Source organism: Rhipicephalus microplus, chromosome 8 (genome assembly GCF_043290135.1).
Source record: "Rhipicephalus microplus isolate Deutch F79 chromosome 8, USDA_Rmic, whole genome shotgun sequence".
Taxonomy (NCBI): domain Eukaryota; kingdom Metazoa; phylum Arthropoda; class Arachnida; order Ixodida; family Ixodidae; genus Rhipicephalus; species Rhipicephalus microplus.
Genome location: NC_134707.1, coordinates 17696750 through 17712047, shown reverse-complemented (window position 1 = coordinate 17712047; position 15298 = coordinate 17696750). Strand labels below are relative to the sequence as shown.

General features: G+C 43.4%; 1 protein-coding gene across 1 annotated transcript; it reads right to left on the bottom strand.

The window, feature by feature from the left end:
* Positions 1 to 3186: 3186 nt before the first annotated feature.
* l(3)87Df (cytochrome c oxidase assembly factor COX20 lethal (3) 87Df) lies at positions 3187 to 8751 on the bottom strand. The gene is made up of 4 exons (XM_037416311.2): positions 8555 to 8751; positions 7478 to 7586; positions 5720 to 5783; positions 3187 to 3408 (listed from the first exon to the last, which is right to left on the bottom strand). The coding sequence occupies exons 1-4, from the start codon at positions 8600 to 8602 to the stop codon at positions 3273 to 3275; spliced, it is 357 nt and encodes a 118-aa protein (XP_037272208.1). The 5' UTR covers positions 8603 to 8751; the 3' UTR covers positions 3187 to 3272.
* Between the last annotated feature and the right edge of the window lie 6547 nt (positions 8752 to 15298).

The following is a 15298-nucleotide window of genomic DNA, read 5'->3' as shown; positions in this document are numbered from 1 at the left end:
GGGTCATTGATTGCTTGCAACCCATTATAAAAGGGTCAGCCATAATTCGTCATCAGACAAGCATCAAAAAAGTGCACATTATCCTTAACACATGTGTAGCAGGCACAGTCGCACTCAATAGGAGTTTCAACAAGTTGACCCCGGGCCTGAACAATAACACCTACAAACGTTTAATTGGTTCAGAAAATACTGATCATTGAGAGAGTTTAATTCACGAAGTTCTTTCTATGTAGGTGTCACTTAAAAGTGTTGGCACCATCAATACAGACAGGCTATTTGCAATATTGAGTTCTACTGTACCTCACTTCTCCACTTAATCGAAAGTAGCGTAGTGGGTGCCTCTGTACTTCCCGAAAATTATGATTTTTGGTGTAGTGGGTGTTATACAAGTACACATGTAGTAATTGCCCCTGAAAGTATTTTAAAAAGCTCTAAAAAGGCTGCTCTTCCAGTTTTGCTGCACATTACCTGCATGCCAAGTTTTTTTCTTGGGACATAGAGAGTCTTTGAACTAAACGAATTGGATACATTTATAGATAGTCCATCATAGTTTGAGCTTGAAAGGTTAAGCATATCGGTAAATGTGTATCATAAGAATTCTTCATTATCACCAATGATTCGTTACATCCATCTTTGTTACACTCAGACTTGACTGTATTTCATTGTTAAAACTGTGAATAGGCAGCATAAGCTGGTGTCATTCTTCACTCACTAGCAGGCTTCACACAAACAATGCTTTCCAAAGAAAGACGTGTATTTCATTCTGACTACTGTAACTTTTTATGGTTGTTTATATATATTTTACAATACAAATTTCTTATCACTTTTGTCTAATATAAAATTTCTTTTTATGTCGCACAAGAAACTCATTCTAAAGCTTCATTTCACATAGCACAGATGGCTTTACAATAACTTTGTTTGCCTTGGAAGCAGGTGAAGTTATGACTACAGCCTTTTATATATCATTACATTCCTGAAACTTTCTGTACGTCATACGCCCCGCCGCGGTGGTCTAGTGGCTAAGGTACTCGGCTGCTGACCCGGTTCGAATCCGGTTGTCACGGGTGCGGGTTCGAATCCCGGCTGCGGCGGCTGCATTTCTGATGGAGGCGGAAATGTTGTAGGCCCGTGTGCTCAAATTTGGGTGCACGTTAAAGAACCCCAGGTGGTCTAAACTTCCGGAGCCCTCCACTACGGCGTCTCTCATAATCATATAGTGGTTTTGGGACGTTAAACCCCACATATCAATCAATCAATCAATCAATCAATCAATTCTGTACGCCATTCCGCTAACAAAACTTCCAAGTAAGGTTGTGTCTATTATAAACAAATGAGCCCACGAAATTCCCCTCTTTCATTTTAATACGTATTGGACAAGTATCAGTGGACAGGTATACATGATGCACATTAACGCAATAGCGTTAAAGAGATTATTTTGCGAAAATTCCAGTATCGGCATCATTGGTTGGAGCGAAAAAATCATCTCGTACGTGACTCAAAAATTGTGAAAGATGCAAATGACATTAAAAAAAAAATCTGTGTCTGAGAGAGAATAGAACCTGGATTGTTTGCGTGGCAAGCAAGTTTTTTACCACAGAGTCACGTGTCTGCTTGGAAATGCAGCGAAAATAACATCTTTTGCTTGGAAATGCAGTGAGAGTAACTTACATGCTTGACAATGCAACGTGCAATATCCCAGTAATAATGCGTGGTCCAAGCGTTCACTGCTATCGGGCGTCCAAACGTGTGATTATTATGAATTCATTATTTGTAGCGGGCCACTCACTACAAAAGGCACACATGTTAGTGCGTTTTTTAGGGGTGAAGCTCGTTATGCCGAGGGTTGTTCCCTCCTATGTAGTAGTAGTATGAGGCCACCTCTAGTTAATGAGTAGCTCAATAGATGGAATTGTGTGTATATGTCTTTGGGGATAATAGAGCTACATGGCATTAGTGGTTTTCACAGCATATTCACCGAGTGAATGATGACGAGTGGGGCGAAGCATCCGTCCGTTTGTACTTCGATTTGTCCGTGCTTCCGTCCATTCGTGCACCTGTCTGTGCTTCCGTTCATACGAACTCATAGATAGGTGGACACACAAACAGACTCCGTTGATATGCTGACTTTTTTCTTGAAAAAAAAAAAGCCGTATGCTAAAGCTTCATTGACAAGCCGTTTTGAACTTAGTACGCACGAGGGATAGGATGTCGCTATCACATTCAACTCTTCTGAAGCCGAAGCTTCAAGATTCCCCAATTTTTAATGTGTGTAGTACTGACCGTTTCCTCAATGGGTGGGCTTCTTATGGCACTGAAACACTCGCATGGTTTCTTATGGATTTGCCTAGTATGACTTGAAGACGAAAATCATCTCTCTCTTTAAGGGGCGAAGCTTCCTAGGGTGTCGGTCTGTCTATCCTACGATCGTGCATGAAGCCACCGTTGGCACGTCCCCGAAAGAGCGGTCCTGTTCATTGTGTATTCATATAATGAATACAAGATAAAAAGATGTGAGATGACTGTACTTGGAGTGTTCACGGACATACGCATCGACATACAGTTAAATACAGTTAGTTAGGTTGGACTGGTGGACGCGCAGACAGACAGAGGGACGGCCACACAAAGAGACGCACGGACAGACGGAAAAACAAACGGACGGACAGATGGGCAAGAACGAATGGGCGGACGAAAGCACAGACAGACTGACGAACGCTTCGCCCCACCAGTTATCATTCACTCTGCGGATATGCTGTGATTTTTTTTCTTATCTATTAATGTATTGACTCTCCCTTGTCCCTCTCTCACAGTATTCCGCACCTTACACAGTTTGTTTTGCACAGCCCCCAAAATATGAGGCATTGCAAGCTTTCTACACCTTTCCACTGTCTCAGTGACCAGGCTACTTTTCACGAAAATGATGTCATGCGATGGTATCCCATGACGCCACGTTATGTGATGTCATGGTGTCGAAAGTTTTGAAAACTTGTGACGTCGTGGTTACGTCATATGGTGATGCCATCGTGCGATTTTTTAAATCACTCATGTTAAGTTGTCAATGCAGGACACTGGTCAATTCTCATGTTTGATTAGACATCTAAGGACTTGCTTTAAGTGAAAGTGCAAACTGGAACACTGATGTGCAGAAGGACTCGCAATGATTATGATATAGAGAAGGGAACGTACATCTTGAGGTAGTGAGATATTTACTAGATAGATACAAATTTATGTGTGGTAACGTTGTTGCCAACGCTCGCAAACGAATCATCGTGACACTATGCATCTTGTAGTTTTGTTTCCGGTTCGCCCTGCTGTTTCCGTCTTCCTCGTAGTGCGACACCCTCCTGGATCTCCATCTGCATCCTTCTATACTCGAAATTTCGAACGGAGTTCTGGTACCGACAGTAAGTCCTGCACAAAGAATGAACATGGCTTGTTAGGCAACATGGGCCAACACTGATTTGCACCAGTCGACACGTAAAACGTAAAACTAAATTTCGCAGACGCGAAATGTACGAGGTTTCTATAACCAAATGGGCCATCAGCAAAAAACGAGATGATGGTCTGTCTAACAAGTAACATTTGGGCAAATGCCCATGCCAGTGGTATAGACCTTATGCATGGGGGTAGTTTGCACACTGCACACCAGGGAGTGCAACAGGCAGGTCACCATCAAATATCTTTTGAATAGAAAGCAAGCATGCACCAGTCTCCGCCCGCTTTTGAGATCCGGATCGCAGGGTACTGTTTGTTTACACACAAATGAAAAGCATTCTGTTGTGAATTGCGAACTGAAAGAACACTGTTGGAGGAGGCTTGAAGGTGTGAGATGAAACTGTGCAGCAGTGTTGCCTGCTTGAGTCTCACGCTGGAGTGCTGATACAAACGACAGTTCGTCATGACCACCATCCACAAAGCGAACATTATGTAAACCACCAGCAGTAGTTAAGGCGAAGCAAAGAAACGAATAAAAATAGAGGTAGATCCAGCATGGTAGTTAATCATTAGCAATTATTTGTACATTTGTAAAAGAGTATGAATGACATAAATGCAACCTAGCAAGAGAAGAATGAAAATTGCATGTGCTTGCTAATGGCTGCACCACAGCATGTGCCCTTTTCTTGGATGCATAAGCATTTCAATTATTGAGGACAAACATTTAATAATAACACATCATGATTAGATTCTATGTTCAATTAAAATATAGCCATTAGCGGCCTAAATTAGAGAATTACGCAGTATACTTTACCTTCTAATTGCATGAATAACTGATTTTATGCAAAATGCACCAAAAGCTAGAAAGTGATCATATGGCACATCAGAAAGTACATATTTATAGTTTGATTGTGTTGTTCGATAATCCATTGTACATGACACTTCTGACCGATTATTTTGTGGCAAGTGTTGCCTTTAAAGGAGCCCTGAGACACATTTTAGCACAATTACTGAAAGCTGCTGATGGTATTCGAGGCTTTTGAAGATATGCAAGCCAAACATTATAGTGCAGCTTACAGCTTGAAATTTACAACTAAATCTCAAAGTCTGCTTGAAAATTTTCTACCTCCTCGCAACAAATGATGCCATAAATACGAATGACTGTGCTATAAACCCAAGGTTTATAGATACTGGCTAATATGACTACTGTGAACTGCATAGTTAACTGCGGCTGACATGTGCTTTTGCTGAGCTCATAATTACACTAAAAGTCATGCATTTGAAGAAAAAGCAAAGAGGAAGTTCTCTATGACGCGCCCTGATGAACAGACAGATCTTGCTGCAATGTCATTGCCTGATGCATAGCTTTAAGTGCGCTGCCTGGTACGAAAGAAGAGAGAGCATTTCGAAGCATGCTGCAAATCCTTACAATTCCTCCCGTACTTCTCAGATTATCACAATTTTTGTGGTAATAGATTCGTAAGGCCATAAGCTATTTTAATGAAGCCAGTCTATGACTACTTGAAAAGGTGTTGCAGGGTCCCTTTACGGTAATATAATTTGGTTTTAGAGGAAGCGTGAAGCTCATCTGTGTAGGCAACACCACGAGACTCGCCCTCATACGGCATAGATAGGGGCCTTGTATGACATTTCATGAGTAAAGCGAGTATTGTCAGTGCTACAGAATATTTGTGAGGCAAACACAATACCTTGACTGGCACCCGGCAAGGGTTGTTTTTTAGCTCTCCTGCTTTGTTGTCTGGCTGCTCCCAGGGTTGTGTTGAGTGCTGAGACCAGGAGTGCTTTTCCTTTTTGTGACACATGAAGCGCTTAAAAGGATTTACTTACAATGAAGCACCGACATTGTTTCAATTCTTGCCGCACGAGAGGCTCCCATTTTGAAACTGTGCTTTTAATGTTGCCACAGCTTGAGCACATGTGATCTTAGGCACTCTCTGGCAATGGGCACTGGTTTCTTATGATTTCAGGCGGGTGCTTCGAAGTGATGCTAGAATTCTCACAATCAACGATGCTGGCATTATGATACAGTATATAACAACATTTAAAATTGAACCTCGGGATTACCAGACACATAGATACAAACTGAAGTGAAAAGGTCAAGTTGCAACAGAGAAACCGTTTTTCTCACAGTGGTCTGTGCCATTAGTGTAAGATGATAATAGGTGACTTATTTGTAAGGTGAATAGCGAAAATGTTCTTGAAATTTTGATGACAGCAGTCAAAACAGCTGCTACAATGACAGTGAAATTTGACATGTTGGGCTTACCAATATAGCAATGTAATGCCGGCAAACGAATACACAGCTGCGTCTGTGGACCGCCGAGGCCTGCCTGTTGAAGAAAGCAAAGTATGTTACGCGCTGAAAGGTAACACAGATCTACGATTGAAAAACAAAATGAACATGCAGGCGATGACACAAATTCCGAAGGATATTGCTGCTGGCAAACTGCATCTGAAAATTTAGTATATTGCATTTCAAGAATGGACAAGGATGGTATTTCCAATAAATTAATGGTACTGAGACATAATATGGCACAAAAGTCAAATAAGCCATTACCAAGAGTGTTGATGACTACCAACCCTTGGGCTTGGTGGGAAAACACATTCTACAGATAGCAGACACCAGTTTGATCAGCTCAGCCAAATCTAAGTCATGTGCAGCAGAGAGAAATCGGAAGTGAAGCGCAATGCTTCCATTATCTCAGATGGCCTTTTCTCAAAGAGGCTTATGCTCACTCTATTCAGAGCTGCCCGAAACGGCCACTGTTTGACGTCAAATAGTTGGTAGCGTGCCATTGGCAAGAAGTCGACATAACGGTGTTTTGATCAATCACACTTCTTAATAATTTGCACGGTCACATGCCAGTGCTGTGCTCTATAGTATGCTAATATTACACAGTGTACCACACTCATGCACAGAGATCGCAATGCGAAAGAGTGATTGCGTTTCATACGCGCACGAAAGGTCATTATGCGCAAGCTAACTTCTTCCCCCTTGCCATCTCTCCCAGGCACGCTCGTTGGGACGAGAGAAGACAGAAAGTGCACGACAAATTTCAGGAATGCCCGCTTTTTTCCAACAATCTATTCGTGAGGCAATAACCTTCGTTACTGAGGTCGTTCAATCATCAGTTTAAACAGTGGTTCATGGCTGCTTTAATGAGGATATGTCCTCCGTTTGTATCAAAGTGAATGACAGCATGTGTGTACTTCATTATATGCAAGACACCTGGAAAACCTAGAAGCCCCTCTAAGCCCAACTCGGAACCAATGCCTACAGGAAACCCAAGGCACATGCAAAAATATAAGAAACGACGATTCATATGCGGTATGTTATTAAAACAATACACTTGAATGCCTATATTCACTTTAGCCATACTGTAAAAGCAACAATGCCAGTGCCATGCCAGCCTACACACAATGCTGTGCACATCTTGGATCTGACAAATAACATGGCTCAGTGCAGCCTTTGTATTTTAGTTTGTCTGGAAACTGCAAAACATTCCGTATTTACACCAAGGTCCAATCAATCAAACATTCAGTCATTTTACATTCTATGATTATAATGTTAAGGATATACAGAAGAGGGCCTCAAGATCAGGATACTATACTAAAATCCTCTGTACATGATTTTTATATGCAATTTATGAATCCTATAGGCATAAAATGTAAAAATGCCTAGACCAGCAATATCAATGGTACAATAGCTAATTACACCAAACAAAAATTATGACACTTATAGAATCAATCAATAATCACATTTAAAGCTACATAAAACTGTTTTGTAATTGCATAAGTATTTTATGAATATAAGTTCTCACTAACAGTAAAAAACGCCAAGTACACAGCTAATAAAGCATGCTTTAGAATAAGAAATTTTGCTGTCTGAGCACTTTTACATTAAATGCATATAACGAACAGCCAACTCATCAGGCATTGAGACGTTGGCCAAACACGTAGGCTTCTGACATCTTTATAAAAGGCTACTATACAAGCCAGTAAAACAGCACACTGTAACACTCACTAGTCAAGAAAAATGTGCCAATTCCTATGCCAAGTCCGCTGAGAATACCAGTCATTAAGCTGGACCGGAAGCACGGTATTTCTTCTATGTTGCGACCCATGAACATCACCTGAAGAGATAATAATCAATACACACGGTCATACATTCCAAAGTCTTGAAGAATTGCCACACAGCGGCATTTTGATCGAGATCGACCCCAATTTGGACCGAGGTTCTTGATTGCTATTGGCTTATGTGCAATATTTGTGATGAAGCCAAGCCGAGTGTCTAGAATTTAGATCCTGCTATCGCGGTAGAGCGACAGAGGAATCGGGTTTCTTTATCGCAATTGGCTTACGTGCAAGATGGTACAGGTAGCCAAGTGGTGTCCAGAACTTGAACCGTGCTATCGCACTCGAGCGCGATTGGGAACGAGTTTGTTGATCGCGATTGGCTTGGGTTATGATGGGACAGGAAATCAAGTTCATGGTCGAGAACTTCAATCGTGCTATTACGGTCGAGCACGATTAAAGATACATTTCATTATCGCGAGTGGCTCACGTGCAGAATGGGCGAGGAAGCTAAGCCAAGTGTCCAGAACTTCGATCTTCTTATCGCAATACGCGATCGAGCACAGTTGGTATAGAGTTTCTTGATCGCGATTGGCTCACGTGCGGAGTGGGTGAAGAAGCTAAGCCAATCGCTGTTGAGAATTTCGATCCTGAACGGGGCTCGATCGTGATAGAAAGTGCCTGTCTGGCATCCGTCATTAGCATTAATTTATATTGTGGGATGCCGAAATGACGATGTTATTGTGAGGCACGCTGTGGTATATTATTCCAGATCGATTTCGACAGCCCGGTGTTATTTAACATGCACACAGACGTAAGCACACGGGGGATCTCATTCGCGCCACATCAAAAAGCGGCCGCAGATGCCAGAAATCCCACCCGTGTCCTCGAACAACGCGTGCTTGTTCAGGCACTGCTTTCGAAATTGAGAATCGGCAGGCCACAGTGAGTCACAGGACCTTGATCGCTTATTTGCATTAAGTTGATGCTCAACATACTAAACATGCTTCCCAAGATACACGCTTACCGGTTTTCGTGGCGGCTCTTCGTCGATATCACCGGTTTTCTCCGCCATGATTACTTACTTTAAGACGATAGGGCGCTCAGTATGATGTGTGAAAGAATTTCACTCTCAGTATCACTCAATTTCGTTTCCAATCAACATGTTTTAGCGCCACACAGGGCGAAACCATTCCCAAGGGTCGTTTTTTTATTCGAGTCGAGACGTGCAGACGATTTAGGCTTGGTTGGGCTTGGCTTCGTATTCGTAGCCAACGCCTTCTGAATGGCTCCTGTTTCCAGCGGAGACGCCTTGCCTTCAGTTTTGAGCAAGCGCCGTGTGTGGGGCTCGCGACTGACACTATTATTCACTGCAAAGTACGAATCCTCAACCTCATTATTCAAGGAAAAACAAAAAAATAAGTCTAATTTTTAATTTATTAAGTATTACGGCTTGATGGCGCTAGCCACCACCCAATCTAAAGGGTATAGCCATACTTATTCCACTGACCTCCACTAGTTTTGCTCCCTAGTGGAGGTCAGTGACTTATCCATCCATTTATCTATTATCACAGCGTTTTTTACTTGTGCGCCTAGGGGCATGTTACTCGAGGGTCATTCAAAATCTGCTACTATACACGACTATTTCGGAGGCTACGCAAAATGTTGAATTGTTGCATGGTTCGCCACAGGTGACGCTAAAGACCGATAATAATCGAAAATAAAGAAGAGAAAGGGTGTGGCAGCTGTTTTTGTTTTCTCACGTGGCAGGCACCTAAATAGAGGAGGCGTTGTCATGGCTCAGCCACAGAGAACGTCGTCCGAAAGTCGTCCGAGTTTCAGCGAAAGTCGTCCGAGTACTTTGGGTCATCCGTGTCACTCGGGCTAGTTGGTTTACATTCATAATAAAGGCTTAATTACTGCGCTAATAAATACGGACGAAGACGAATGAAAAGCAGGACGGGTGCAGCTTTCTTTTTTTTTTTTCGTCTTTCGCTGGTATTTGTACGTGTCTACGGCGCAGGCTTTTGTGTACTTCCAGCTTCCGACTAATTTCTGGAACGTGCAAAGCGTCATGACCATGAATTGGTACGAACGATTAATTTATTCAGTCGTAGAAGGTGTTTAGAGTTTACTAATTAGGTAGTCTTCAAATAGGGGCCCTTAATTGTTTTGAGGACCCAAAGAAATTGCTTCGAGGACGTGGCGCATGCTCGAGACCCAAACTAGTGTTTGGGTATAGTTTATGTCTTGCATCGGGGACGCTATTTCTCGAATTTAGTGGGAGACCCAAAGTCTGCCCAAAAAATTTGTGGGCAAGGCAAACGTAATAGCACCCACTGAAGTGCGACCAATATAGTAGAGTGAACTAAAGCAGAGGGAGTGTCCAAAGTACCACAAGCCCTATGAGAAAACTCTCCTGCTTGACACAAAGAGAACACACGCAATGGGCTTTGGAGCCCCAAACCCATGGCGCCCCTATTAAAAAACTCCCCAATATCCTACGTTGCAGGTGCGCCGTGAGTTTCGTGGGAATGCGTGGGAGTGCATCAGCTTGCTGCACGGGCGAGTTGATGTGCGAGGGCTCTTTAGCCTATCTCATTGTTTGACTTGTAAGTAATGAGAAAATTGGCTTTTAAATGAGCCAGAACAGGATTTCAAAGGAGCCAAAAAGTAGGCATGGTGCCAACATCAAGTTTTTGTCGCCAGGTGCATGGTCCTAAAGTAGCCAGTTTGGCGTACAGTATCCACCAACGGTAATCCTGGTGAAACGCCAGTGTAATCGACGTTCGAGGTAAGCGCACGATGATCTCACAACTACTACGCTTATAGAAACATGTCAATTCACATCGTAACGCTTGGCTAAAAAAATCACAGCATATCCACGGAGTGAATGATGATTAGTGGAGCATAGCGTTCGTTAGCCCGTGCGTGCTTCCGTCCGTCTGTTCTTTCTTGCTTCCGTCCGCCCGCGCGACCATACGTGCGTCAATCCATGCGTCCGTCCGTCTGTGCGTGCGTCCATCCGTGAGTCCGTCCATCCGTCTGTCCGTCCGCGCGTCCGTCCATCCGCCCGTCGATCTGCTAGTCTGTCTGTCCGTTTGGCGAACCCTGTGGCACGTACCCACTCTAGAGAGTGGGTATGTGCCACCGGTGGCTACGTACATACATACATACATACATACATACATACATACATACATACATACATACATACATACATACATACATACATACATACATACATACATACATACGGAGGAGGAGGACTAGTGAATCTCCAGTATTCACTAGTATTCACCAAGGTTCTTCATGTTCCACTTTACCAAGGCAACCCTGATATAGTAGCCGTGTCACATGCATGTAGAACACAGAATACCTAAACCAAACTGATGAAATTCGGCAGATGCCGCGTACTTTGGCAATCGATGTTATGCAAAGCGTGCGGAGGGAAGGTGACTGCGTTGTAATTAATTTATTGAGCGATACGTTATAAAATGACGCTAAATATTGGTACAAATGCTGTACGCCCAGACATGTTGAACAGCCGCATGTTTACTGTTCCGTAATGATGCCAACAGAGGCATATGGGGTGACTCCAGAAGCGGTAGCCTGGCGTGTAGCGCTTGTGCCAGCGAGGATGGCGGCCCTATAGACACTGCTAGATAAATGAGCTTCGGTGAATGGCGCTTAAATACAATCGACGTTGACCCGACATGACGGCTGTATGGGGTGCGTTTGTATTACTGTTTGCAAGAATTGGATAGCCAGCACCACAACCACAGCTGACCTTCCACGAACATAGCGGTCTACTTGAAAAGCAGCTTCGAGACCTGGCGAGGTTCCGTGGTAGAAAACTTTATTGCCACGCAGAATGCTTGGGTTCGATTCCTGCTGGGGCCATGGCAGTTATTCTACACGCGTTCGTTGGCTCAACGCTGCCGATGGCAGCTTTTAGAGGCGAAGATCCTCAGGGCCGTCTCATAGTTGGCATCCATCACACACAGTAAAATCCAAACCGAGACTGAACACCTGCACAACAAAGAACGAAAATATACGAGTAACCAACGGACTTTATATATGTAATCAACTATACAATGTTGAAATTCCTGATCATTCACGCCGTCCGTCTGTCCACCCGTCAATGCATCTATCAATTGTTGATCAGCGCTGGCTGATCCAACGGGTAGAGATGATGGCTAGGGCCAGCGGAGCCCTGGAATTGGGGCCCGACCATTTGGAATGCTCTGCGTTATGCCCAAATAAAGTTTTTTTTCGCTCTTTCTCTCTCCCCACGCGTTAATCCATCCGTCCGTCTATCCGCATCATGCCAAGCGCATCTAATGTTCGCTTAATTACACTTTTTGCATGAGTCGAACCACTACTATCGCGCCTAGAATGCTGGGTGTCTCTAAGAAATCTGTATAGAATTCTCAAAATAAAAAAATGCGATATTTGCTCACTGCCTTTACAATTACTTCATATATCTACTCCCAGTCTTCCTAACATGTTTAATGACATTCTTTGGTATTGCAGTTAAGAAAGGTGATTTAACTAAACTTTAATGAACGGATTTAGGTGGTTATAAGTGTGGCAGCTTGGGCTAGTTGTTATGGCATTACGGTAGAATAACTACCGTAATGCCATAACAACTAGCACGAGAACAAAACGCTAGCGCGAGAACAAAACGGCGACACAGAGATAAGAAGGACACGAAGGACACGAGCGCTCGTGTCCTTCGTTAGGCGGTTATAAATTGGGAAATAGACGTTCCTCATTAGGAAAACACATCCAGGCTTTGAGATATAGAACAAGCGGCCTCTAGTAATTATTGTGGCGTAATGGAATTCACCCAAATCCAACAGCGACTCTAAATTCGGTTGAATCAATTGACTCGCAGAGACGACCCTACGCCAACCACCGGTCACCGTCTCCCCGACGACACTCCCCACATGCGTCGTCGACCTATACTGTATACGGAATAGGGAGACTGATCGCTGGAGTTCCGGAGGCAAGAGCTGCATGTGAGTCGAACTGCCCAAGGCCTCCATATTTTTTTTCTTCGTTGAAAAACGTTATCAACGCCAGTGTGTGAATGGACTGCCACACGATACAGGGACCGCAGTTTCCATAATCTGCGAGAACCTGTGCGCCACTCTGAAACTGTGAACTGTCTACAAAATGACAATAAATTTCGGAGCGAAGGCGCTTGGGCAATCAGGAAATCGATATTAAGTGATGCACGCTTTTTTTATAACGTGGCATCAGGCAGCATGATCAAATGCCTTCTAGGTAGGTGATAAAGTTTGTTAGGATCCAACGAGGAATCACTGGCCCGGGCTAAGCCTCCAGGAGCTGCCGTCCACGGAGCATCGTGCGATGTACTCGGCGATAGCCCTGGCTCGCTGGACAGCCCAGATTTGGCCCACCTCTCGTGGGCTGAGTATTTCTATAATTATGAATGTCTATAATTATACGCGGTCTGACAATAATCAGTAACGTTTTGGAGTAGGTCATTAGTTAATTATAAAATTTGTGTGTTGCTCGAGAAACATTTTCCAAAATCATGCAGGTTTAAAAAATTATTAGATTGTTATTAACTGATTATACTTCAGACAATGATGTGTTCAAGTAATTTACCACGGCCACTGATTAGACATATCGGTTGATGGTTACGAACCTTGCTTTTATCTCCTAATTTGTGAGCTTGTATCAATTTGCCAATTGGCCAATCTTGTGGATTTTCGCCTGTGGTGAAACACTGCAGTGAAATGTGAGCGGGAATTAAAATTGGTGGATTTGCTGTTAGTTTAGGAATTTTAGTGTTAGTGCCGTCCGCTGCAGATGACGTGGATATTGTTAACCTGTTGATTAACGACATTATTTCCTCAGATGTCCAATTTATCATGCTCATCTACTGGTAGCCAACTCGTGGCGAACAAGGTATGTAGAAGTTGTTATTTCTTCGTAAACACATATTTTAAAGAAGACATTGAAAGTAGTTCCAAATTCTTTGTGTAAAGTCGTATGGCCGTCATCATCAAAAAGTGAGATATCACATGACTTACAACACGAATATATACTCTGATTTACGTTATAATCAGCTTTCATAGATAATTTTATTTCTAGTTTTCAATGTAGAGCAGTCAGCTCAGACCAGCATTGTATAGCTCAGACCTATCACACAGCTTATATGCAGTCAAGCCTCTCTCATAAAAATAATTTCAGGACTCTCGAGCTTCACCATTAGGAGTTAAACGCGACAGCGATATCCTGTCCCTAGTGCGTTCTTCAAAGACAGTGTTTTTTGGAACTTGATATGCACTCACGACGTGGCCATAGGGAAATAGATGCAGTAACGTGTGCTTCGTAGTGGATTACCGGCTTTAAACCACCAAGACAGTTTGATAGTCACATGTTATGACACCCAATGACAATGAATGCTTGCACCACGCATTGTTAATGCACTGTTTCATGGTGTATTGTTAAGCATGAAGCAAGAAGAGGAAATGGGCATGGGCCGCGGGCATGAATCGCGTAGACCGGATAAACGCTGGTCATTAAGGCTAACTAACTGGATTCCCAGAGAAGGCAAGCGGGTTAGGGGGAGACAGAAGGTTAGGTGGGCAGATGAAATTAAGAATTTTGCGGATATAAATTGGCAGCAGCGAGCACAGGACCAATTTGACTGGCGGAACATGGGAGAGGCCTTTGTCCTGCAGTGGACGTAGTCAGGCTGATGATGATGTTAAGCATATATACAGGACCCGTGTGTTTCTGATTCGTGAGTGTTACTATCACTGCATTTCCAAGCAGAGGAAGTTATTTTCACTGTATTTACAAGCAGCAGCGTGGCTGTGTGGTAGAATATCCGCTAGCCTCACCAACGACCGGTGTTCAATTCCTACTCTGACCCAGGATTTTTATTATTCCCGATTTTTCGATCACGCCTAAGATGATTTTTTTGCTCACAACCAACGATGCCGACGACGCCACCAGAATTTTTGTGGAACGAGCAATTTAACGCTATCGCGTTCAAAATACGAACTGCTATAGCTTCCACATCGCCATGGACCCTGTCGGTGCCCAGTTGGCTAGTAACGCACTGGAACCAGCTGCTTCCCACTTGTTTTGCGATCGGGTCTACATGAATTCATGGCTAGAACCTGCTGATCACACGTACAGTTGAATTCCCAGTTACACATTTTGGCTATTCTTGAGCACTTTTGTAAAACAAACTTTTCCAGTTGACAAACAGTACAGGTCTGGAATTTCCAGAAGAGGTAGATGGCCATATTTTTTTTTATTTATCAGTATCGTTACAGCCAGTTGTGATGAGATTGGTTTTACGTACAGGTGATATGGACGATGGCTGTTGCGAACAGCGCCTTCGCATGATCTCAGTTCCTTTCTGCTTCTTATCTGCCTTTCGCGTGTCCATTACAATATTAGTAATACGCGGGCTATTATTAACCAAAACAACGATATGACTATGAGGGACGTCGTAGTGGAGGACTCTGAAAATTTCGACCATCGGCTCCTTTGACGTGAATCTAAATCTAAGCATACGGGCCTCTATCATTCCACCTCCTTCGGCATGCGGCTGGGATTCGACCCCACAACATCCGGGGTCAGCGGCCGAGCACTGTGACACCGCAGCGAACTGCATTTCGTGGAAGTAAATTCGTATTGTTCGTGCAAATGGCTGAAAAAGGAAATCATACCAGTGAGGTGCAAGACGATATTACAGCGGTGCAATGGTGCCAGTCTC